The 26611-nt window shown below is 43.3% G+C and overlaps 2 protein-coding genes across 2 annotated transcripts in view; both read right to left on the bottom strand.

Moving 5' to 3' along the window:
- Positions 1-26611, bottom strand: part of vcana (versican a) — a 56197-nt gene that overhangs the window by 19705 nt on the left and 9881 nt on the right. The gene's annotated exons all lie outside the window — the stretch shown is intronic.
- Positions 2798-25035, bottom strand: LOC138609688 (uncharacterized). Its single transcript, XM_069682333.1, has 8 exons — positions 24057-25035; positions 17568-17789; positions 16529-17207; positions 14835-14974; positions 11601-11834; positions 6267-6539; positions 2897-2996; positions 2798-2801 (listed from the first exon to the last, which is right to left on the bottom strand). Exons 1-8 carry the CDS (start codon positions 25033-25035, stop codon positions 2798-2800), a joined length of 2631 nt encoding a protein of 876 aa, XP_069538434.1.

Here is a 26611-nt window from a genome sequence, read left to right as displayed (position 1 = left end):
TTCAAGTGTTACTGACGTTGGCTTCTCTGTACTGTATGATGATGAAGCTGCAGTAACGGCTGTTTTGAGAGTATCACTTGTTTCAGTTTCACGTGATGCTGTGACTGATGGTGACTCTGTGCTTGACATAAAAGAGATAGTAGTTGCTGGGATAAGGGACTCATCAGTGATATCTGTAATCTTGTCTTCAGAACCCTCAAAATAAGTGGTAGTAAGGAAAGATGCTGTCTCAGGTTTTGTGCTTGAACTGCTGAATGAGGGACTGGGCTGCACTGTTGTAGTTTCACCACTGATACTTGTATCCTCATAGCCTGAAACATCAGATGATGAAAAGGGAGATGTTGTTGGTGCCTCAGAGCTGTAGAGAGACGATTTAGCTGTGACATGGGAGATCGTAGTGAACATGGTTTGGGTTTGGTCACCTGATCCGTCGTCCTCTGATGAAGTCAAAAGTGAGCTTTGCTCGGTCTTTCCAGAAAATGGTGTTACTGGGGAACTTTCTGTACGATCTGTGGAACTACTATCTTCTTCAGTGACTGCCATTGCTGTTGGCTTCTCTGTACTAAACAATGAGGAGGCTGTAGCACGTGAAGTTTCTTTGACCGAGACCTCGGTAGTCTGATCCCCTGAGCTCTCTTCATCTGTTGTTGGAAAAGAAGAACTTGTCACTGGAGTAGCTGATTGTTTCTCAGTCTGACTTGTTGCTGCAGTCTCTTCTGGTTCAAGTGTTACTGACGTAGGCTTCTCTGTACTGTATGATGATGAAGCTGCAGTAACAGCTGTTTTGAGAGTATCACTTGTTTCAGTTTCACGTGATGCTGTGACTGATGGTGACTCTGTGCTTGACATAAAAGAGATAGTAGTCGCTGGGATAAGGGACTCATCAGTGATATCTGTAATCTTGTCTTCAGAACCCTCAAAATAAGTGGTAGTAAGGAAAGATGCTGTCTCAGGTTTTGTGCTTGAACTGCTGAATGAGGGACTGGGCTGCACTGTTGTAGTTTCACCACTGATACTTGTATCCTCATAGCCTGAAACATCAGATGATGAAACGGGAGATGTTGTTGGTGCCTCAGTGCTGTAGAGAGACGATTTAGCTGTGACATGGGAGATCGTAGTGAACATGGTTTGGGTTTGGTCACCTGATCCGTCGTCCTCTGATGAAGTCAAAAGAGAGCTTTGCTCGGTCTTTCCAGAAAATGGTGTTACTGGGGAACTTTCTGTACGATCTGTGGAACTACTATCTTCTTCAGTGACTGCCATTGCTGTTGGTTTCTCCGTGCTAAACAATGAGGAGGCTGTAGAACGTGAAGTTTCTTTGACCGAGACCTCGGTAGTCTGATCCCCTGAGCTCTCTTCATCTGTTATTGGAAAAGAAGAACTTGTCACTGGAGTAGCTGATTGTTTCTCAGTCTGACTTGTTGCTGCAGTCTCTTCTGGTTCAAGTGTAACTGACGTAGGCTTCTCTGTACTGTATGATGATGAAGCTGCAGTAACAGCTGTTTTGAGAGTATCACTTGTTTCAGTTTCACGTGATGCTGTGACTGATGGTGACTCTGTGCTTGACATAAAAGAGATAATAGTTGCTGGGATAAGGGACTCATCAGTGATATCTGTAATCTTGTCTTCAGAACCCTCAAAATAAGTGGTAGTAAGGAAAGATGCTGTCTCAGGTTTTGTGCTTGAACCGCTGAATGAGGGACTGGTCTGCACTGTTGTAGTTTCACCACTGATACTTGTATCCTCATAGCCTGAAACATCAGATGATGAAACGGGAGATGTTGATGGTGCCTCAGTGCTATAGAGAGACGATTCAGCTGTGACATGGGAGATCGTAGTGAACATGGTTTGGGTTTGGTCACCTGATCCGTCGTCCTCTGATGAAGTCAAAAGTGAGCTTTGCTCGGTCTTCCTAGAAAATGGTGTTACTGGGGAACTTTCTGTATGATCTGTGGAACTACTATCTTCTTCAGTGACTGCCATTGCTGTTGGCTTCTCTGTGCTAAATAATGAGGAGGCTGTAGGACGTGAAGTTTCTTTGACCGAGACCTCGGTAGTCTGATCCCCTGAGCTCTCTTCATCTGTTGTTGGAAAAGAAGAACTTGTCACTGGAGTAGCTGATTGTTTCTCAGTCTGACTTGTTGCTGCAGTCTCTTCTGGTTCAAGTGTAACTGACGTAGGCTTCTCTGTACTGTATGATGATGAAGCTGCAGTAACAGCTGTTTTGAGAGTATCACTTGTTTCAGTTTCACGTGATGCTGTGACTGATGGTGACTCTGTGCTTGACATAAAAGAGATAGTAGTTGCTGGGATAAGGGACTCATCAGTGATATCTGTAATCTTGTCTTCAGAACCCTCAAAATAAGTGGTAGTAAGGAAAGATGCTGTCTCAGGTTTTGTGCTTGAACCGCTGAATGAGGGACTGGGCTGCACTGTTGTAGTTTCACCACTGATACTTGTATCCTCATAGCCTGAAACATCAGATGATGAAACGGGAGATGTTGTTGGTGCCTCAGTGCTATAGAGAGACGATTTAGCTGTGACATGGGAGATCGTAGTGAACATGGTTTGGGTTTGGTCACCTGATCCGTCGTCCTCTGATGAAGTCAAAAGTGAGCTTTGCTCGGTCTTCCTAGAAAATGGTGTTACTGGGGAACTTTCTGTATGATCTGTGGAACTACTATCTTCTTCAGTGACTGCCATTGCTGTTGGCTTCTCCGTGCTAAATAATGAGGAGGCTGTAGCACGTGAAGTTTCTTTGACCGAGACCTCGGTAGTCTGATCCCCTGAGCTCTCTTCATCTGTTGTTGGAAAAGAAGAACTTGTCACTGGAGTAGCTGATTGTTTCTCAGTCTGACTTGTTGCTGCAGTCTCTTCTGGTTCAAGTGTAACTGACGTAGGCTTCTCTGTACTGTATGATGATGAAGCTGCAGTAACAGCTGTTTTGAGAGTATCACTTGTTTCAGTTTCACGTGATGCTGTGACTGATGGTGACTCTGTGCTTGACATAAAAGAGATAGTAGTTGCTGGGATAAGGGACTCATCAGTGATATCTGTAATCTTGTCTTCAGAACCCTCAAAATAAGTGGTAGTAAGGAAAGATGCTGTCTCAGGTTTTGTGCTTGAACCGCTGAATGAGGGACTGGGCTGCACTGTTGTAGTTTCACCACTGATACTTGTATCCTCATAGCCTGAAACATCAGATGATGAAACGGGAGATGTTGTTGGTGCCTCAGTGCTATAGAGAGACGATTTAGCTGTGACATGGGAGATCGTAGTGAACATGGTTTGGGTTTGGTCACCTGATCCGTCGTCCTCTGATGAAGTCAAAAGTGAGCTTTGCTCGGTCTTCCTAGAAAATGGTGTTACTGGGGAACTTTCTGTATGATCTGTGGAACTACTATCTTCTTCAGTGACTGCCATTGCTGTTGGCTTCTCCGTGCTAAATAATGAGGAGGCTGTAGCACGTGAAGTTTCTTTGACCGAGACCTCGGTAGTCTGATCCCCTGAACTCTCTTCATCTGTTGTTGGAAAAGAAGAACTTGTCACTGGAGTAGCTGATTGTTTCTCAGTCTGACTTGTTGCTGCAGTCTCTTCTGGTTCAAGTGTAACTGACGTAGGCTTCTCTGTACTGTATGATGATGAAGCTGCAGTAACAGCTGTTTTGAGAGTATCACTTGTTTCAGTTTCACGTGATGCTGTGACTGATGGTGACTCTGTGCTTGACATAAAAGAGATAGTAGTTGCTGGGATAAGGGACTCATCAGTGATATCTGTAATCTTGTCTTCAGAACCCTCAAAATAAGTGGTAGTAAGGAAAGATGCTGTCTCAGGTTTTGTGCTTGAACCGCTGAATGAGGGACTGGGCTGCACTGTTGTAGTTTCACCACTGATACTTGTATCCTCATAGCCTGAAACATCAGATGATGAAACGGGAGATGTTGTTGGTGCCTCAGTGCTATAGAGAGACGATTTAGCTGTGACATGGGAGATCGTAGTGAACATGGTTTGGGTTTGGTCACCTGATCCGTCGTCCTCTGATGAAGTCAAAAGTGAGCTTTGCTCGGTCTTCCTAGAAAATGGTGTTACTGGGGAACTTTCTGTATGATCTGTGGAACTACTATCTTCTTCAGTGACTGCCATTGCTGTTGGCTTCTCTGTGCTAAATAATGAGGAGGCTGTAGGACGTGAAGTTTCTTTGACCGAGACCTCGGTAGTCTGATCCCCTGAGCTCTCTTCATCTGTTGTTGGAAAAGAAGAACTTGTCACTGGAGTAGCTGATTGTTTCTCAGTCTGACTTGTTGCTGCAGTCTCTTCTGGTTCAAGTGTAACTGACGTAGGCTTCTCTGTACTGTATGATGATGAAGCTGCAGTAACAGCTGTTTTGAGAGTATCACTTGTTTCAGTTTCACGTGATGCTGTGACTGATGGTGACTCTGTGCTTGACATAAAAGAGATAGTAGTTGATGGGATAAGGGACTCATCAGTGATATCTGTAATTTTGTCTTCAGAACCCTCAAAATAAGTGGTAGTAAGGAAAGATGCTGTCTCAGGTTTTGTGCTTGAACCGCTGAATGAGGGACTGGGCTGCACTGTTGTAGTTTCACCACTGATACTTGTATCCTCATAGCCTGAAACATCAGATGATGAAACGGGAGATGTTGTTGGTGCCTCAGTGCTGTAGAGAGACGATTTAGCTGTGACATGGGAGATCGTAGTGAACATGGTTTGGGTTTGGTCACCTGATCCGTCGTCCTCTGATGAAGTCAAAAGAGAGCTTTGCTCGGTCTTTCCAGAAAATGGTGTTACTGGGGAACTTTCTGTACGATCTGTGGAACTACTATCTTCTTCAGTGACTGCCATTGCTGTTGGTTTCTCCGTGCTAAACAATGAGGAGGCTGTAGAACGTGAAGTTTCTTTGACCGAGACCTCGGTAGTCTGATCCCCTGAGCTCTCTTCATCTGTTGTTGGAAAAGAAGAACTTGTCACTGGAGTAGCTGATTGTTTCTCAGTCTGACTTGTTGCTGCAGTCTCTTCTGTTTCAAGTGTTACTGACGTAGGCTTCTCTGTACTGTATGATGATGAAGCTGCAGTAACAGCTGTTTTGAGAGTATCACTTGTTTCAGTTTCCCTCGATGCTGTGACTGATGGTGACTCTGTGCTTGACATAAAAGAGATAGTAGTTGATGGGATAAGGGACTCATCAGTGATATCTGTAATCTTGTCTTCAGAACCCTCAAAATAAGTGGTAGTAAGGAAAGATGCTGTCTCAGGTTTTGTGCTTGAACCGCTGAATGAGGGACTGGGCTGCACTGTTGTAGTTTCACCACTGATACTTGTATCCTCATAGCCTGAAACATCAGATGATGAAACGGGAGATGTTGTTGGTGCCTCAGTGCTGTAGAGAGACGATTTAGCTGCGACATGGGAGATCGTAGTGAACATGGTTTGGGTTTGGTCACCTGATCCGTCGTCCTCTGATGAAGTCAAAAGAGAGCTTTGCTCGGTCTTTCCAGAAAATGGTGTTACTGGGGAACTTTCTGTACGATCTGTGGAACTACTATCTTCTTCAGTGACTGCCATTGCTGTTGGTTTCTCCGTGCTAAACAATGAGGAGGCTGTAGGACGTGATGTTTCTTTGACCGAGACCTCGGTAGTCTGATCCCCTGAGCTCTCTTCATCTGTTGTTGGAAAAGAAGAACTTGTCACTGGAGTAGCTGATTGTTTCTCAGTCTGACTTGTTGCTGCAGTCTCTTCTGTTTCAAGTGTTACTGACGTTGGCTTCTCTGTACTGTATGATGATGAAGCTGCAGTAACAGCTGTTTTGAGAGTATCACTTGTTTCAGTTTCACGTGATGCTGTGACTGATGGTGACTCTGTGCTTGACATAAAAGAGATAGTAGTTGCTGGGATAAGGGACTCATCAGTGATATCTGTAATCTTGTCTTCAGAACCCTCAAAATAAGTGGTAGTAAGGAAAGATGCTGTCTCAGGTTTTGTGCTTGAACCGCTGAATGAGGGACTGGGCTGCACTGTTGTAGTTTCACCACTGATACTTGTATCCTCATAGCCTGAAACATCAGATGATGAAACGGGAGATGTTGTTGGTGCCTCAGTGCTGTAGAGAGACGATTTAGCTGTGACATGGGAGATCGTAGTGAACATGGTTTGGGTTTGGTCACCTGATCCGTCGTCCTCTGATGAAGTCAAAAGAGAGCTTTGCTCGGTCTTTCCAGAAAATGGTGTTACTGGGGAACTTTCTGTACGATCTGTGGAACTACTATCTTCTTCAGTGACTGCCATTGCTGTTGGTTTCTCCGTGCTAAACAATGAGGAGGCTGTAGAACGTGAAGTTTCTTTGACCGAGACCTCGGTAGTCTGATCCCCTGAGCTCTCTTCATCTGTTGTTGGAAAAGAAGAACTTGTCACTGGAGTAGCTGATTGTTTCTCAGTCTGACTTGTTGCTGCAGTCTCTTCTGTTTCAAGTGTTACTGACGTTGGCTTCTCTGTACTGTATGATGATGAAGCTGCAGTAACAGCTGTTTTGAGAGTATCACTTGTTTCAGTTTCACGTGATGCTGTGACTGATGGTGACTCTGTGCTTGACATAAAAGAGATAGTAGTTGCTGGGATAAGGGACTCATCAGTGATATCTGTAATCTTGTCTTCAGAACCCTCAAAATAAGTGGTAGTAAGGAAAGATGCTGTCTCAGGTTTTGTGCTTGAACCGCTGAATGAGGGACTGGGCTGCACTGTTGTAGTTTCACCACTGATACTTGTATCCTCATAGCCTGAAACATCAGATGATGAAACGGGAGATGTTGTTGGTGCCTCAGTGCTGTAGAGAGACGATTTAGCTGTGACATGGGAGATCGTAGTGAACATGGTTTGGGTTTGGTCACCTGATCCGTCGTCCTCTGATGAAGTCAAAAGTGAGCTTTGCTCTGTCTTCCTAGAAAATGTTGTTACTGGGGAACTTTCTGTATGATCTGTGGAACTACTATCTTCTTCAGTGACTGCCATTGCTGTTGGCTTCTCTGTGCTAAATAATGAGGAGGCTGTAGGACGTGAAGTTTCTTTGACCGAGACCTCGGTAGTCTGATCCCCTGAGCTCTCTTCATCTGTTGTTGGAAAAGAAGAACTTGTCACTGGAGTAGCTGATTGTTTCTCAGTCTGACTTGTTGCTGCAGTCTCTTCTGGTTCAAGTGTAACTGACGTAGGCTTCTCTGTACTGTATGATGATGAAGCTGCAGTAACAGCTGTTTTGAGAGTATCACTTGTTTCAGTTTCCCTCGATGCTGTGACTGATGGTGACTCTGTGCTTGACATAAAAGAGATAGTAGTTGATGGGATAAGGGACTCATCAGTGATATCTGTAATCTTGTCTTCAGAATCCTCAAAATAAGTGGTAGTAAGGAAAGATGCTGTCTCAGGTTTTGTGCTTGAACTGCTGAATGAGGGACTGGGCTGCACTGTTGTAGTTTCACCACTGATACTTGTATCCTCATAGCCTGAAACATCAGATGATGAAACGGGAGATGTTGTTGGTGCCTCAGTGCTGAAAAGAGACGACTTAGCTGTGACATGGGAGATCGTAGTGAACATGGTTTGGGTTTGGTCACCTGATCCGTCGTCCTCTGATGAAGTCAAAAGAGAGCTTTGCTCGGTCTTTCCAGAAAATGGTGTTACTGGGGAACTTTCTGTACGATCTGTGGAACTACTATCTTCTTCAGTGACTGCCATTGCTGTTGGTTTCTCCGTGCTAAACAATGAGGAGGCTGTAGAACGTGAAGTTTCTTTGACCGAGACCTCGGTAGTCTGATCCCCTGAGCTCTCTTCATCTGTTGTTGGAAAAGAAGAACTTGTCACTGGAGTAGCTGATTGTTTCTCAGTCTGACTTGTTGCTGCAGTCTCTTCTGTTTCAAGTGTTACTGACGTTGGCTTCTCTGTACTGTATGATGATGAAGCTGCAGTAACAGCTGTTTTGAGAGTATCACTTGTTTCAGTTTCACGTGATGCTGTGACTGATGGTGACTCTGTGCTTGACATAAAAGAGATAGTAGTTGCTGGGATAAGGGACTCATCAGTGATATCTGTAATCTTGTCTTCAGAACCCTCAAAATAAGTGGTAGTAAGGAAAGATGCTGTCTCAGGTTTTGTGCTTGAACCGCTGAATGAGGGACTGGGCTGCACTGTTGTAGTTTCACCACTGATACTTGTATCCTCATAGCCTGAAACATCAGATGATGAAACGGGAGATGTTGTTGGTGCCTCAGTGCTGTAGAGAGACGATTTAGCTGTGACATGGGAGATCGTAGTGAACATGGTTTGGGTTTGGTCACCTGATCCGTCGTCCTCTGATGAAGTCAAAAGAGAGCTTTGCTCGGTCTTTCCAGAAAATGGTGTTACTGGGGAACTTTCTGTACGATCTGTGGAACTACTATCTTCTGCAGTGACTGCCATTGTTGTTGGTTTCTCCGTGCTAAACAATGAGGAGGCTGTAGGACGTGAAGTTTCTTTGACCGAGACCTCGGTAGTCTGATCCCCTGAGCTCTCTTCATCTGTTGTTGGAAAAGAAGAACTTGTCACTGGAGTAGCTGATTGTTTCTCAGTCTGACTTGTTGCTGCAGTCTCTTCTGGTTCAAGTGTAACTGACGTAGGCTTCTCTGTACTGTATGATGATGAAGCTGCAGTAACAGCTGTTTTGAGAGTATCACTTGTTTCAGTTTCCCTCGATGCTGTGACTGATGGTGACTCTGTGCTTGACATAAAAGAGATAGTAGTTGATGGGATAAGGGACTCATCAGTGATATCTGTAATCTTGTCTTCAGAACCCTCCAAATAAGTGGTAGTAAGTAGAGATGCTGCTTCAAATTCTGTGTTTGAACCGCTGAATGAGGGACTGGGCTGCACTGTTGTAGTTTCACCACTGATACTTGTATCCTCATAGCCTGAAACATCAGATGATGAAACGGGAGATGTTGTTGGTGCCTCAGTGCTGTAGAGAGACGATTTAGCTGTGACATGGGAGATCGTAGTGAACATGGTTTGGGTTTGGTCACCTGATCCGTCGTCCTCTGATGAAGTCAAAAGAGAGCTTTGCTCGGTCTTTCCAGAAAATGGTGTTACTGGGGAACTTTCTGTACGATCTGTGGAACTACTATCTTCTTCAGTGACTGCCATTGCTGTTGGCTTCTCCGTGCTAAACAATGAGGAGGCTGTAGCACGTGAAGTTTCTTTGACCGAGACCTCGGTAGTCTGATCCCCTGAGCTCTCTTCATCTGTTGTTGGAAGAGAAGAACTTGTCACTGGAGTAGCTGATTGTTTCTCAGTCTGACTTGTTGCTGCAGTCTCTTCTGGTTCAAGTGTTACTGACGTAGGCTTCTCTGTACTGTATGATGATGAAGCTGCAGTAACAGCTGTTTTGAGAGTATCACTTGTTTCAGTTTCACGTGATGCTGTGACTGATGGTGACTCTGTGCTTGACATAAAAGAGATAGTAGTCGCTGGGATAAGGGACTCATCAGTGATATCTGTAATCTTGTCTTCAGAACCCTCAAAATAAGTGGTAGTAAGGAAAGATGCTGTCTCAGGTTTTGTGCTTGAACCGCTGAATGAGGGACTGGGCTGCACTGTTGTAGTTTCACCACTGATACTTGTATCCTCATAGCCTGAAACATCAGATGATGAAACGGGAGATGTTGTTGGTGCCTCAGTGCTGTAGAGAGACGATTTAGCTGTGACATGGGAGATCGTAGTGAACATGGTTTGGGTTTGGTCACCTGATCCGTCGTCCTCTGATGAAGTCAAAAGAGAGCTTTGCTCGGTCTTTCCAGAAAATGGTGTTACTGGGGAACTTTCTGTACGATCTGTGGAACTACTATCTTCTTCAGTGACTGCCATTGCTGTTGGTTTCTCCGTGCTAAACAATGAGGAGGCTGTAGGACGTGAAGTTTCTTTGACCGAGACCTCGGTAGTCTGATCCCCTGAGCTCTCTTCATCTGTTGTTGGAAAAGAAGAACTTGTCACTGGAGTAGCTGATTGTTTCTCAGTCTGACTTGTTGCTGCAGTCTCTTCTGGTTCAAGTGTTACTGACGTTGGCTTCTCTGTACTGTATGATGATGAAGCTGCAGTAACAGCTGTTTTGAGAGTATCACTTGTTTCAGTTTCACGTGATGCTGTGACTGATGGTGACTCTGTGCTTGACATAAAAGAGATAGTAGTTGCTGGGATAAGGGACTCATCAGTGATATCTGTAATCTTGTCTTCAGAACCCTCAAAATAAGTGGTAGTAAGGAAAGATGCTGTCTCAGGTTTTGTGCTTGAACCGCTGAATGAGGGACTGGGCTGCACTGTTGTAGTTTCACCACTGATACTTGTATCCTCATAGCCTGAAACATCAGATGATGAAACAGGAGATGTTGTTATTGGTGCATCAGTGCTGTAGAGAGACGATTTAGCTGTGACATGGGAGATCGTAGTGAACATGGTTTGGGTTTGGTCACCTGATCCGTCGTCCTCTGATGAAGTCAAAAGAGAGCTTTGCTCGGTCTTTCCAGAAAATGGTGTTACTGGGGAACTTTCTGTACAATCTGTGGAACTACTATCTTCTTCAGTGACTGCCATTGCTGTTGGCTTCTCCGTGCTAAACAATGAGGAGGCTGTAGAATGTGAAGTTTCTTTGACCGAGACCTCGGTAGTCTGATCCCCTGAGCTCTCTTCATCTGTTGTTGGAAGAGAAGAACTTGTCACTGGAGTAGCTGATTGTTTCTCAGTCTGACTTGTTGCTGCAGTCTCTTCTGGTTCAAGTGTTACTGACGTTGGCTTCTCTGTACTGTATGATGATGAAGCTGTAGTAACAGCTGTTTTGAGAGTATCACTTGTTTCAGTTTCACGTGATGCTGTGACTGATGGTGACTCTGTGCTTGACATAAAAGAGATAGTAGTTGATGGGATAAGGGACTCATCAGTGATATCTGTAATCTTGTCTTCAGAACCCTCAAAATAAGTGGTAGTAAGGAAAGATGCTGTCTCAGGTTTTGTGGTTGAACCGCTGAATGAGGGACTGGGCTGCACTGTTGTAGTTTCACCACTGATACTTGTATCCTCATAGCCTGAAACATCAGATGATGAAACGGGAGATGTTGTTGGTGCCTCAGTGCTGTAGAGAGACGATTTAGCTGTGACATGGGAGATCGTAGTGAAGATGGTTTGGGTTTGGTCACCTGATCCGTCGTCCTCTGATGAAGTCAAAAGAGAGCTTTGCTCGGTCTTTCCAGAAAATGGTGTTACTGGGGAACTTTCTGTACGATCTGTGGAACTACTATCTTCTTCAGTGACTGCCATTGCTATTGGCTTCTTCGTGCTAAACAATGTGGAGGCTGTAGAACGTGAAGTTTCTTTGACCGAGACCTTGGTAGTCTGATCCCCTGAGCTCTCTTCATCTGTTGTTGGAAAAGAAGAACTTGTCACTGGAGTAGCTGATTGTTTCTCAGTCTGACTTGTTGCTGCAGTCTCTTCTGGTTCAAGTGTTACTGACGTTGGCTTCTCTGTACTGTATGATGATGAAGCTGCAGTAACAGCTGTTTTGAGAGTATCACTTGTTTCAGTTTCCCTCGATGCTGTGACTGATGGTGACTCTGTGCTTGACATAAAAGAGATAGTAGTTGATGGGATAAGGGACTCATCAGTGATATCTGTAATCTTGTCTTCAGAACCCTCCAAATGAGTGGTAGTAAGTAGAGATGCTGCTTCAAATTCTGTGGTTGAACCGCTGAATGAGGGACTGGGCTGCACTGTTGTAGTTTCACCACTGATACTTGTATCCTCATAGCCTGAAACATCAGATGATGAAACGGGAGATGTTGTTGGTGCCTCAGTGCTGTAGAGAGACGATTTAGCTGTGACATGGGAGATCGTAGTGAACATGGTTTGGGTTTGGTCACCTGATCCGTCGTCCTCTGATGAAGTCAAAAGAGAGCTTTGCTCGGTCTTTCCAGAAAATGGTGTTACTGGGGAACTTTCTGTACGATCTGTGGAACTACTATCTTCTTCAGTGACTGCCATTGCTGTTGGCTTCTCCGTGCTAAACAATGAGGAGGCTGTAGGACTTGAAGTTTCTTTGACCGAGACCTCGGTAGTCTGATCCCCTGAGCTCTCTTCATCTGTTGTTGGAAGAGAAGAACTTGTCACTGGAGTAGCTGATTGTTTCTCAGTCTGACTTGTTGCTGCAGTCTCTTCTGGTTCAAGTGTTACTGACGTTGGCTTCTCTGTACTGTATGATGATGAAGCTGCAGTAACAGCTGTTTTGAGAGTATCACTTGTTTCAGTTTCACGTGATGCTGTGACTGATGGTGACTCTGTGCTTGACATAAAAGAGATAGTAGTTGCTGGGATAAGGGACTCATCAGTGATATCTGTAATCTTGTCTTCAGAACCCTCAAAATAAGTGGTAGTAAGGAAAGATGCTGTCTCAGGTTTTGTGCTTGAACCGCTGAATGAGGGACTGGGCTGCACTGTTGTAGTTTCACCACTGATACTTGTATCCTCATAGCCTGAAACATCAGATGATGAAACAGGAGATGTTGTTATTGGTGCATCAGTGCTGTAGAGAGACGATTTAGCTGTGACATGGGAGATCGTAGTGAACATGGTTTGGGTTTGGTCACCTGATCCGTCGTCCTCTGATGAAGTCAAAAGAGAGCTTTGCTCGGTCTTTCCAGAAAATGGTGTTACTGGGGAACTTTCTGTACAATCTGTGGAACTACTATCTTCTTCAGTGACTGCCATTGCTGTTGGCTTCTCCGTGCTAAACAATGAGGAGGCTGTAGAATGTGAAGTTTCTTTGACCGAGACCTCGGTAGTCTGATCCCCTGAGCTCTCTTCATCTGTTGTTGGAAGAGAAGAACTTGTCACTGGAGTAGCTGATTGTTTCTCAGTCTGACTTGTTGCTGCAGTCTCTTCTGGTTCAAGTGTTACTGACGTAGGCTTCTCTGTACTGTATGATGATGAAGCTGCAGTAACAGCTGTTTTGAGAGTATCACTTGTTTCAGTTTCACGTGATGCTGTGACTGATGGTGACTCTGTGCTTGACATAAAAGAGATAGTAGTCGCTGGGATAAGGGACTCATCAGTGATATCTGTAATCTTGTCTTCAGAACCCTCAAAATAAGTGGTAGTAAGGAAAGATGCTGTCTCAGGTTTTGTGCTTGAACCGCTGAATGAGGGACTGGGCTGCACTGTTGTAGTTTCACCACTGATACTTGTATCCTCATAGCCTGAAACATCAGATGATGAAACGGGAGATGTTGTTGGTGCCTCAGTGCTGTAGAGAGACGATTTAGCTGTGACATGGGAGATCGTAGTGAACATGGTTTGGGTTTGGTCACCTGATCCGTCGTCCTCTGATGAAGTCAAAAGAGAGCTTTGCTCGGTCTTTCCAGAAAATGGTGTTACTGGGGAACTTTCTGTACGATCTGTGGAACTACTATCTTCTTCAGTGACTGCCATTGCTGTTGGTTTCTCCGTGCTAAACAATGAGGAGGCTGTAGGACGTGAAGTTTCTTTGACCGAGACCTCGGTAGTCTGATCCCCTGAGCTCTCTTCATCTGTTGTTGGAAAAGAAGAACTTGTCACTGGAGTAGCTGATTGTTTCTCAGTCTGACTTGTTGCTGCAGTCTCTTCTGGTTCAAGTGTAACTGACGTAGGCTTCTCTGTACTGTATGATGATGCAGCTGCAGTAACAGCTGTTTTGAGAGTATCACTTGTTTCAGTTTCACGTGATGCTGTGACTGATGGTGACTCTGTGCTTGACATAAAAGAGATAGTAGTTGATGGGATAAGGGACTCATCAGTGATATCTGTAATCTTGTCTTCAGAACCCTCAAAATAAGTGGTAGTAAGGAAAGATGCTGTCTCAGGTTTTGTGCTTGAACCGCTGAATGAGGGACTGGGCTGCACTGTTGTAGTTTCACCACTGATACTTGTATCCTCATAGCCTGAAACATCAGATGATGAAACAGGAGATGTTGTTATTGGTGCATCAGTGCTGTAGAGAGACGATTTAGCTGTGACATGGGAGATCGTAGTGAACATGGTTTGGGTTTGGTCACCTGATCCGTCGTCCTCTGATGAAGTCAAAAGTGAGCTTTGCTCGGTCTTCCTAGAAAATGGTGTTACTGGGGAACTTTCTGTATGATCTGTGGAACTACTATCTTCTTCAGTGACTGCCATTGCTGTTGGCTTCTCTGTGCTAAATAATGAGGAGGCTGTAGCACGTGAAGTTTCTTTGACCGAGACCTCGGTAGTCTGATCCCCTGAGCTCTCTTCATCTGTTGTTGGAAAAGAAGAACTTGTCACTGGAGTAGCTGATTGTTTCTCAGTCTGACTTGTTGCTGCAGTCTCTTCTGGTTCAAGTGTAACTGACGTAGGCTTCTCTGTACTGTATGATGATGAAGCTGCAGTAACAGCTGTTTTGAGAGTATCACTTGTTTCAGTTTCACGTGATGCTGTGACTGATGGTGACTCTGTGCTTGACATAAAAGAGATAGTAGTTGATGGGATAAGGGACTCATCAGTGATATCTGTAATCTTGTCTTCAGAACCCTCAAAATAAGTGGTAGTAAGGAAAGATGCTGTCTCAGGTTTTGTGCTTGAACCGCTGAATGAGGGACTGGGCTGCACTGTTGTAGTTTCACCACTGATACTTGTATCCTCATAGCCTGAAACATCAGATGATGAAACAGGAGATGTTGTTATTGGTGCATCAGTGCTGTAGAGAGACGATTTAGCTGTGACATGGGAGATCGTAGTGAACATGGTTTGGGTTTGGTCACCTGATCCGTCGTCCTCTGATGAAGTCAAAAGAGAGCTTTGCTCGGTCTTTCCAGAAAATGGTGTTACTGGGGAACTTTCTGTACAATCTGTAGAACTACTATCTTCTTCAGTGACTGCCATTGCCGTTGGCTTCTCCGTGCTAAACAATGAGGAGGCTGTAGAATGTGAAGTTTCTTTGACCGAGACCTCGGTAGTCTGATCCCCTGAGCTCTCTTCATCTGTTGTTGGAAGAGAAGAACTTGTCACTGGAGTAGCTGATTGTTTCTCAGTCTGACTTGTTGCTGCAGTCTCTTCTGGTTCAAGTGTTACTGACGTTGGCTTCTCTGTACTGTATGATGATGAAGCTCTAGTAACAGCTGTTTTGAGAGTATCACTTGTTTCAGTTTCACGTGACGCTGTGACTGATGGTGACTCTGTGCTTGACATAAAAGAGATAGTAGTCGCTGGGATAAGGGACTCATCAGTGATATCTGTAGTCTTGTCTTCAGAACCCTCAAAATAAGTGGTAGTAAGGAAAGATGCTGTCTCAGGTTTTGTGCTTGAACCGCTGAATGAGGGACTGGGCTGCACTGTTGTAGTTTCACCACTGATACTTGTATCATCATAGCTTGAAACATAAGATGATGAAACAGGAGATGTTGTTATTGGTGCATCAGAGCTATAAAGAGACGATTTAGCTGTGACATGGGAGATCGTAGTGAAGATGGTTTGGGTTTGGTCACCTGATCCGTCGTCCTCTGATGAAGTCAAAAGAGAGCTTTGCTCGGTCTTTCCAGAAAATGGTGTTACTGGGGAACTTTCTGTACGATCTGTGGAACTACTATCTTCTTCAGTGACTGCCATTGCTGTTGGCTTCTCCGTGCTAAACAATGAGGAGGCTGTAGGACGTGAAGTTTCTTTGACCGAGACCTCGGTAGTCTGATCCCCTGAGCTCTCTTCATCTGTTGTTGGAAAAGAAGAACTTGTCACTGGAGTAGCTGATTGTTTCTCAGTCTGACTTGTTGCTGCAGTCTCTTCTGGTTCAAGTGTTACTGACGTTGGCTTCTCTGTACTGTATGATGATGAAGCTGCAGTAACAGCTGTCTTGAGAGTATCACTTGTTTCAGTTTTACGTGATGCTGTCACTGATGGTGACTCTGTGCTTGACATAAAGGATAGAGTAGTTGCTGGGATAAGGGACTCATCAGTGATATCTGTAATCTTGTCTTCAGAACCTTCAAAATAAGTAGTAGTAAGGAAAGATTCTGTCTCAGGTGTTGTGGTTGTTGGAAGAGAAGAACTTGTCACTGGGGTAGCTGATTGTTTCTCAGTTTGTTTCTCACTTATATTCACTTTTTGGTCAGGCACTTCAGTCATTAATGTTGCACTTTGTGTTGAGTACTGACTAAAATATGCAGTGAATGAGGCCATTGTTGTCTTGATAATTTCAATAGCACTGTATAAGGGTGAAGCAGTGGTTGTAGTGGATTCATTAGAGTGAGTCGTCTCATCTTGCTTCCACTCCTTTGTGGTGGGTATCGATGTGTGAGATTTACCAGTGCCAGGGATGGATGTATTATCTGTGCCTACTGTTTGCGACATTAGTGCACTTCCCAATGTGGTTTGATCTGTTGCACTCACACTTGACAATGATGTCACAGTCTCTTCAGAGGTATATGATGGTGGACTGGTAAACATGTTTATTGTTTTAAACCCTGAGCCGTCCTCCTCTGGTGTAGACATTGCATCAGCTGCAACTTCCTCAGAAGGTGAGGTGGAAGGCATGTCTGTACTGTCTGTACTTTCTCCCTGACTTGTGACTGTAGCCTCTGAAGTTTTAGACAGGGTAGGTGCTATTGATGCAGATGATTCAGTGTTGCCTTCATCTTTAGCTGGAGTTATTTTTGTCTTGTCTGTCAGTTCAAGAGAGGCTGAACCACTAGATATTGAAGTAGCTGTTGTGCTGAAGGTAAATTCTTTTGGGGCTTGGGTCTCTTTCCCTCCCTCCACAATCTGAGGGGAGCTCTGTGAGTCACTAGTTGTTGATGTTGGTGTTTTCCCATCAGCATCATCAGAGGAGGGAGTGTACACAGTCTGTAACATAGACTGAGTGTTGTCTTCAACAGCTGGAGTGGCAGATGTGCTCTTTGTTTCCCCTGTGGTTTCTGCTTTATCTCTGGCTGAGTAAAGTTCGGTTGAAGAAGTAACAGGGGATTGGTCCACAGCCATCTCTGTCTGAGTCACTTCTGAGTCACTTTTTACATACGTGGGAGTCCTCCCTGACTCGCCCACCTCTTTTTGAACAGATGTGGGGATGACAGTGGTGGTTTCCTTAACCTCTGTTGTTTGGGTTTCTTTAGTAGCTTTAGTGATCTGTGGCTCAGCTGATGATACTGTAGGAACAAAGTCAGCAGAGGTAGCTGTGATATCCCTCATCCCCTCTGTGGCATCTGTGGCAGTTTGACCAGCTTCAGCACTTATCGATTGAGGCGTTTCCACTGTTGAAGCAGGAACAGAGCTTATGTCTTTCTGTGTTGGGCCTTTTGTGGTTTGCTGTAGTATTTGAGAAGTTGTTGATTCAACTATTGGGATGTCAGGGTCAAATTTATCAACATCTGGGATCTCTGTAGAGGTCAGTATATCCGTTGATTCAGTGGAGCTATCAACAGGGAGATTGGTCAAACTATAATCCAAGATTGTGGCTATTTCAATGCTTGCTCCCAAAGTCGTCACATTTATCAAAATCTCGGTACCTTTGACCTCCTTTTCTTCTGGACTCTTTGGCCCCAGTGTGATCTCTTGTTTACCATTTATAAAGCTAACGATTGGAGTGATGGTTACAGCAGTTTGGGAGTAAACATCTGGGTCTCCACTCTGTAGGATGGGCTCACCATCAGCTATGGAGGGAGTGAGATCATCAGGCACAACTGGTATGGCTGGAGACTGAGAATCATATGGCTGTAGAGGCTGGTCAACTGAAAAAAAAGAGAAGAAAATGATAACAGATTGTGATTGGTTTGCAAAGCAACTGTCAATTTAGCCTATGGATAAGAATTGAGTTATGATGCAATTTCTAAAATCCTGGGGTTGGTATGCCAAGGTATGGTAGGTTAACCAATAGCTGACATGCTACATGTTGTTATTAAACAAAATAATGTTCTGAACATAAAAAAACAGATTATTTCTGAAAGTTGGATAGGGGACTTTTGTGTCTACATACTTGAAATACAGTTGTATAAACTAGTTTTGCTTATTTGGAATCTGCTTTTGAAAACATTATGAATAAAAGATTAAGGATCCTCCATCCATTGTTTTAGTAGATGTACTATTGAAATGAATTATAAACTTATGAAGTCATGAAAACCACATCGTTCAATAAAACCAAAAACATGAGGGTTGAATTACCACATTTATTTTAAACCCCTAAGCAATTCATGGCATGACTGTTATGTTAAAATTTTACTGTAAAAGTGTTCATGTTGGTGTGTCAACTCCCTGCATAAAATTTGAATAGAGGTCCAGACTAGTGATTTCAGATGTCTGCAGCTGTCTGCTCTTAATTCTAAGTGTAACACGGAAGCAACATTCAATTCCCTTCAACATGTAGTGTTAATATTTTATCAGCATCCACCTGCGCTTTGTTGCCTCAGATGACTTTTTTTGTATTTATATAAATAAACTAGGGCTGTCAAAGTGAACGTGTTAACGCACATTCCCTTTACTGCCACAAATTCTTTTAACGCGCAATTAATGCACGTGCATTCTATTATGACCCTCCGCCTGCCCCACAGTTTGAGAAATCTTGTCATCAACCGCAATGTTGTAGACAGCAAGCAGAAACAAACCTCCGTGAGCAGAAATGGATAAAGACAAGGGTCTTTTAAGTGCCAAGTTCAGCCTCAACACCCTGTTAGATGATTGTCTGGACAAGACAAAAGTTATTTGTATTTACTGTCGATGTGACCTGAGTTACCACCGGCAGTGTTTTCGCTACATACATTTTGCCGCGGCTCCGCGCTGCTTCAGATTTCTGTGCAATTAAACGACTACGCTCCAAATGAACGATCGTTCACCCACTCTCCTTGTTGAGGAAGAGCACTGAAACAGTGACAGGAGTCACATGACATCAGGACGCTCTCTGTCCGCACACAATCATATGCAGTTCTGTAACGCAAACTAAACATTCCTACTGTGTATCTACGTATGTCCCTATTGTAAATGCATTGATTGTCGCTGTTTATAAAGCTCATAAAAGGTGCAGATGTCATTCGGTAACGATCGATCGTTTGGATTGCTAGGTCATATATAACGTCCCTCGTGCACACGCGGCTCACGTGCTGTGAGAACTGAATTGCGAGAGAAAATATTTAACTTTTGTGACTTAATTAAACAGACTGCTGATGAAGACAGTCAACACAGCAGACAGACAGACAGAAAGAGGGGGCCCGGGCCAGAAGCTATGCAGGGAGCAGAGGTGCAGGTGTGTTGGGGGGACTGAAGCAACGCAAAGTGAACAGATTAAAGTAGTTTGTGAATTAAAATGTGAATAAAGGTGAAGAAGAGAGTAAACTGTGGAAGTAAGAAATAAGAATCTAGAAAGAGGGTAATCCAGACTGAGTAAGTCTGCATGTGATGTGCTTCTCACAGAAATCACTGATATATGTGATGATTGCCATGTTATGGTTTCAGAATATTTTTTGAGCATGCAGTACCTCTGAGGTTATTCTGTAGAATATTCTGGACAGTATTTGTCATCGTTTTGGAATGTTGCAATAATAATAAACATACATTTGCATAAAGGAAACATATTTGTCCATTCCCATGTTTATAAGAGTATTACAAACTTTTAAAAAATATCTCTTTAAGGTACATTTACAACAGGTAAAAAATGTGCGATTAATTTGCGATGAATCCCAAGTTAACCATGGACAACCATGCGATTAATCGCAATTACATTTTTTGAGTCGATTGACAGCCCTAAAATAAACATGCAGTCTCGCTACAAATGAGACACAACCTCTAACTGTCCAAAAACTACTATCAACAAGCTCCATTAAAACTAGTATGGTACTGCTCAGTGTAGTAACCTAATACAGTAAACGGCAAATATGGCTTTTGAAGATAAGAAAAGAAATTAAGTCCATGCCCTTTCAATAAGAAAAACACAAATTGGTGTTAGAAAGAATCCTGCTGATACAAGCCTGTAGAAAGGGACATGGAAAATATTAAAGAGATAGTTCAGATTCTTTGGGAGTGGGGTTATATGAGGCTTTCTCTGACTCATATAACTATAGTCCCTACAGGAACATGCATTCCATTGTTTTTGTATGTCTGTTAATAAAAAAATAAGCATTGAGCGTGAGCCACAGCATCAGGCTTTTGACAAATCCAGTAATATGCATAAGGCGGGTGACAAAACAGAGCCATGGTTAATCCAAAAGTAAATAGTTTGGTTCTTTTAGTCTTGAATTTTTTGTAAGTGTTTGCATAATGTAGCATAAACAATGAGGAGAAAAAGGTAATTCACAGCAACACGATGTCCACTGGTATACAAACTTTACCACCACCCCTCTCTATCTCTCTCCCTTTCTCTCTCCCTTTTGTCCCCTCTCTCTGTCTTTCTCACAAATGGTGATTCAGAAAGATTATTGGTTGCAAACAAGAACATCTGCACCAGCGCAGAAAGACATCTGTTTAAATCCCAGGCCAGGCCTGGGAACTCAGGCAATGGACCCACCTAACTGACCCACGTACAGTGCTCTCATACTACCTTTCTATCTCTCTCTTTGTCTATCTCTTTATCTCTCTCTCTCTCACACACACTCACACACACACACACACAGACACACACGTACGCACACGCATACAGGTTGTCGCCTGTAAAGAAGCCCACCAAAGCTAGTCTAAGCTAGTCTTCATACTGGAGTTAGGCACAACACAGCTGTAGGAGATAATAAGATACATCAGCTGGCAATGCACTACCAGAGTTTATTCAATATGTTACTTAATCCAAGTATAATGTAACAGCAAAATGTTTATCAAAACTACTATACAAAACTAAGTTAACGATAGAACCATGCGTTTATGACCACCCACAGTATATGTAAGAATAATGATTGAATGATAATTGAATGTTGTTATCCACTGAAGATGCCAGCGGCCTATACTATGAAGCGAGTTCAACATACCCAGAGAATCTCTTCCTGATCTGGCTTCACTTAACCTGACAAAGGCAGTTGCGCTAAGCGCTCACACGATGCTGGTTATCAGCTCAATAAGTCAACCCAGGGTTTGTATGAGCGCGTTCACATTAAAGGGGTGTTGTTTGCAATCTAAACACGGGAAAGTCTTCGATCAGCTGATCGGCATATTTCACAAACTCAGCGCAAACTATGATTTTAGAAAGATTAATCCACTCAGCTGCAGCGGCCAAATGCAGGAAGGACAAATAGGAAAAAAACGCAGACTGTGTAAATTCACTAATGTAATTATATCACTGCTCCATCATCAGAGCTAGATATATTTATCATAACACTCGTGTATTACATACTTTGCACAGATGTAATTTTGTTGTGTCAACAACAGATTTAGACTCATTCTCTCAACCAAGTCACATCAAACTGTGGTGCAAATAAAAATAAATATAAAACCACAATTTAAAGCAGTATGAATGCTTTCTTTCATATCATATAAGTACAAAAGTACTTCAGGCTTCATTGTTTTTTATCAGCCTCTGTTGTAGACGTGTCAGTAAAGCTCGATAAATATCTTTCATGAATATATTTCATAAAATCAGACGGTAAAGCGGAAGTCTTTTACTGCTCTCTCTCCCTCCTCCCTTCCACGATCAGCTCACAGAGCTCCTAAGTCAAGAGACCTGATTGGTTAGTAGGTGGTGTTTAGCACAGGTTGATCTCTTATCTCCAACATAACCTGTTCCAGAGCAGGTTAAGTGTTCAGCATAAGTTACCATGGTGATCTACCCCGGTAAGAGGTAGACCAATGAAAGCTCAGAGTTAACCCTTAAGTTACCTCGATTACCGCAAATCCTGTTTCGTAGTATACCCCTCAGCTGTTTCTTCCTTTTCCAGTCTACCAGCCAAAGTCAGCATATTTACAACAATCTCAAACCATCCCATTAAGGAACACGCAAGCTTAAGTGAACTTAGTGTTAAATAGAAATGCCTCTACAGTAGGCAGGAATTGTTGCTGGTTCTGTTTATGGTTCTGTGACATTTGTGGTTGACACGCCCAAGTATCAATATGTCAAGCCAAAACATGTTGTATCAACACTTTGTAAACAGAACATTTAATTGTCTTCAATTAATCAGCAACACATGGTAAGATTCGTTTTTTAACATCCTCATATTGTGCAATTTCTTACCGTGCAGCCAGACAGCACACTTCTCTCCGTGCCACCATAATTTCCACAAACCTTACCCACACACACTGGGAGAGCAGAAAGAGACCTGGGTGTCTCAGCTGAGCCACATCACATGATGTAGCAGTAAAAGTAGCTATAATCACTTGCTTTAGTCAGGCAGCCTCCAGCTGTCCTCACAGAGAGGGGAGACTTAGTTAGCAATGACATCACCGTTTGTGGTGGTGTCCAGTCTATGCTGAGGACAGGCATCTGTGCTTACTCAGGTTGACTGCCAACACAAGTCTTTTATTGCCAGCCTGGCTGTCAGTAAGCTGGTACATGCTCACACTAGGAGAGAAAAACTGCCACACAGATGTTGTATACCTGCGTCTTTCACATACAGTGCTGTCACTGCAAACACAAGCATACAAACTATGAAATGTGTTCTTGTGGCGAGTAAACTGACCACACTGCATAGGATGCTGATGGACTCACCCACAGTTGGAGTGTACATAATCTGTAATACAGACTGCAGCCCTCTCAGGCACATTAAGCACCTACCAAGAAGCCAGACCACATTCCAAAAGCTGCCAAATAACCAATTCATTAACTTGTATCCTTTCCAATTCACCAGATCCCTTCCCTCCATCATGAGCCTGTTTTCAGGGACAAGGAATGAGCCAACATGGAGCAAACTAAAGGAGTTAAAAGAATTGATGCAGCTGCCGTTTGCATCATTGTGCTGTTGACCTTATGTCCTGGCCTGAATATGTGTTTGAATTTTGTCAATTTGTTGTGACCAAATTTCTCTTGGAGCATTTTAGCCTGTCACCTCAACTAAGCAAGAAACACAACATAATATATAATGTCAATTTGATGTAGAAATCACAGCAGTGAACTATATTTTGTCACTTTTAAGGTCTGACAACTAAAATTGAAAGTGAATAGTGCTTTCACTATTGCTGAGCTCTATGCCTTTATGCAGTAATGACATCTGATTGAAAGCTTCGGAAGAACATCTTCATTGTCTATCTGAGTTCAACAACCTGTTTTCAATGAGGTTTTAAAACTTGTGTACTGTTTCTTAAATAACCTTTTTATGAAAGATCTTTCTTTCCCATTCTCTATCCCAACTTCTCTCTCTTGTCAATGTTACAATTATCATAAGGACATCTGCTCAGCTGCACTGACTGCAGAGGTCCCAAGGCTAAGCAGTCTTTCAGCAGCAGTCAGACACACTGAGAACACACACAAGCATAAGCCCTAAGCCATAACCGGAAAACAAAACACTTCAGCTTGGTTCATTGTGGAAGAACTTACAAGTAACTCACCATGCAAACCGAGTACTAGCACACTTTAACTGCTTGTATATATAAAACCAAAATTACCACTAAATAGTATAGTAATTATGAGAGCAAGTCACTGTAGCAGTCATTAAAATGATTTAGGAACAATCATAAAAGAAAAAACAACAACTTTCATTTGAGCACCTGATTTGAGCTGACAGGATGTTAATTAAAAAAAATAAATAAAAGCGCAACAGCAGATCTTCTATAAATTGCTTACTCTGTTAATATGACCTCCGTTTGCTACCACAGCTATACATTGTCATTGGCAGAGGATCAAAATCTCTCTCTTGCTCGTTCAGCACCCTGGACAGCACAGCATCCCCCAACTCCAAGCTTATGTAGCTCTTCAATATGAATGTAAACCAGGGGAAAACAATGCTAGTGAAAGATTGAACTATCCCTGTGTATACCAAATTATTGATGTGACATTATTTTTTTCATTATTGTGGCCAAGAAGCTCAAGTAATGCCTTTTTATATTTGCCAAACCAAATCTGAATAAAGGTTTAAGGTATTGTTTGTATGTCTTACCTGATACATTCTGCATCTGCATGACTGTAGTTCCTTGAACGGACTGTTCATCAGGGCCCACTGTTCCTGGAGTGGTGGTCTTGTCAACCACAGCTGAAACAATGGGAGCAGATGTAAAGAACTCTGTGCCAATCTCTGCTGTGCTGGCATCCTCTGTCAGGTTGTCACCGCTGCGCTCTGGCAGCTGAGTGGCGGACTCATCAAAGATGTCTACACTTGTTGATGACGTCGCATCTTCAGCCGAGGTTCCACTGTCGACGAGGACGGTGTTAACTGTTGTAGGTTCTGTGGTGCTGAACTCCTCCTCACTGCCGGATTGGGTGTTGCACATAAACGTGGTGTCAGTGGGAATGGACGTGGGGATTTCTGCTGTCTCAATAACACTAGTGGTGTCTGAAGAGCTGGGAGAGAGGTCCTGTTGGGGTGGAAGAGCTTCTACACCATAATTAACGTCAGTATAATCACTGTAAGGATTGTAGTCTAGGAATGCTGTTGTTGAATAAAGCCCTGCTGTTGAGGGGGTTGATTCTGAGCTGAACACTTCTTCGCTGGTCAGTTCAGTTGAGTCTGTTGGCCTGTCTGTGAGGTCAGAGGCCATCGCTGTGGTGAACCCAGAATCCAGAATAGTTTCCTCAGTCTTCCCCTCAGCAAACATTGGCTCTGTGATGAGAGATTCGTCTGGTTTGGGGACATCAGGTTGGATTGTGTTGATCATAATTACTGCGTGATCGTCTGGCTCCTCTGTGGGCTTGGACACTGACTCTGTGGTAGCAGTGCTTTCTGTTGTGCTTTGGGGTTGTGGGAATGTGTCACCACGATGGGGAACAAATTCCGAATCAGTTACATTTTCACTTACAAAGTCCACGTCAAAGTCTGGTGCGGCTGTAACATCGTCCTCATGTTCCTCTTTGATGGTGGGTGCGACTGTGGTGATTAACTCTTCTTCTTGGCCTGCTGGAGTGGGGCGTGGCGGAGCCATACTGGTTGAGAACATAGAAGGAACTGGAGAGTCTGGAGACTCCTCTGCCTCTGATACAGTTTCAGATGTTGGGTTTATGGTAGTGGTGCTACTCTCCAGTAAAGGGATAGAGGTCGTGAGGCTTCGGGGGGTTGTGCTGACTTCTACCACAGATACGTCAACAAATGAAGTCTGGTTGAGCACCCATCTTCTTCCTAGGATAAACACACAAGCACACAAATCAATATTGCAATTCAACAGTTGGCACTAGAAAGCCAAATCTGCTACATTGCTGAGCCAAAAAGGACGGGTCCACCAGTGCTTTAAATAAAAATTAGGGACACCCTGCGAGAACAGATGCCAAGAGTCACACAGATATCCAACCGTCAAATTGTCCATTGTTTCTCCTTTAAACGTATGTTACGAATTCCCAATATGCATAGCAGGGTGAATCATTATAATATATATACATATTTTAAACATCGAAATTTTGATGAAACAAGCTGTTTGTGAGACAGGCGAAGAGCTACATGCCACAGCTGCAATAACAGTGAGACACTTAACGTTTAAGTGACGGGCTTCCTCTCTTAATTCTTAATGTTGTTTATAACCTGCAGATACATTCATTCATGCAATGTTCTGAAATACACAGTGGAGCCAATACTTAATATAAGACTAATCTTTAATCTGCACTAGAATTGTTAGTATGTAACCTTGGTTATTAGTGAGGCCACTAAAAGCATGCTAATTTTCCATTTAATAGCCTGTTTCTCATACCTGATGAAAATAGAACTTTTATTAAAATAAACAGAAGGCTTGTCATCGGCTAATGGCAGATGAGGTCATTTCAAAATGTTTTAATTCCTGGGGAACGACAAGTGCACTTTGAATGATTTCTAAACATCCTCTGATTTCCTGGAAAGGATTCACCTGCCTGAAACAGACAAATTAAACAGCTAATAAACTTTAAAGGAACTAGTGTTGTGGGGTTTTTTAAAGTTGCCCTGACTACGTTTATCCTTTCTGGGACACTGTGCGCTGCCTCTCCTCAAACAGTTCGTCTGAGTGTTTTTCTCCTGAACAGCAGTCCATGATTCAATCTTTTTCATATCTCAATGGTCTTTAAAGTTTTTCCTAACGTTCCTTTAATGAGAATATCCCTTTAACATGTAGTTTCTCTTAAATGTGCCTTTTATCCCGAACCCCCTGTCCTCCCATGATCTCTCGTTTACTCACACCAATAAAAAGTAGCATTACAGCTTAAGAAAGCTTCCCTCACTTGTGCAGACAGATTGTTTAAAGCCAGCTGCTGACCATTACGTACTAGCCCTCTTTCTTCATTAAACTATCTCTGATGTAAGGTGTGAGACACGTTTTTCCCTACCAGGAAAAGTAGGGCCTGCTCTCAGAGGGAGTGCATTATCTCACCAATGGATTTGAGCTGTTGCTTTAACAGAGGCCTTTGTTTTACTCAAGCCAATCTAGAGACCAATCAGAAGCCAATTATTCCCCTTTTCCCTCTGCTCCAACCTTCTGTCTCCCTGTCTTTCTGTGCAGGCTACAAACATAGGTCTACATTATACTTTGTTTCTGAGAT

This window comes from Semicossyphus pulcher, unplaced genomic scaffold (genome assembly GCF_022749685.1).
Source record: "Semicossyphus pulcher isolate SPU_LCO1_2020_fin unplaced genomic scaffold, fSemPul1.0.p SCAF_6, whole genome shotgun sequence".
Classification (NCBI taxonomy): domain Eukaryota; kingdom Metazoa; phylum Chordata; class Actinopteri; order Labriformes; family Labridae; genus Semicossyphus; species Semicossyphus pulcher.
Note: the sequence above shows the minus strand (reverse complement) of the source record. Positions and strands in the feature narration are given on the sequence as shown.

Coding starts and splice junctions, on each gene's coding strand:
- LOC138609688 (XM_069682333.1), bottom strand. CDS start 25,035: ATGGCTCCGCCACGCCCCACTCCAGCAGGCCAAGAAGAAGAGTTAATC. Junction 17,208..17,567: donor AGAAGAAAAGGAGGTCAAAG/GTACCGAGATTT, acceptor TTGTTCCTACAG/TATCATCAGCTGAGCCACAG. Junction 14,975..16,528: donor CCAGAGGAGGACGGCTCAGG/GTTTAAAACAAT, acceptor CTCATTGTTTAG/CACGGAGAAGCCAACGGCAA.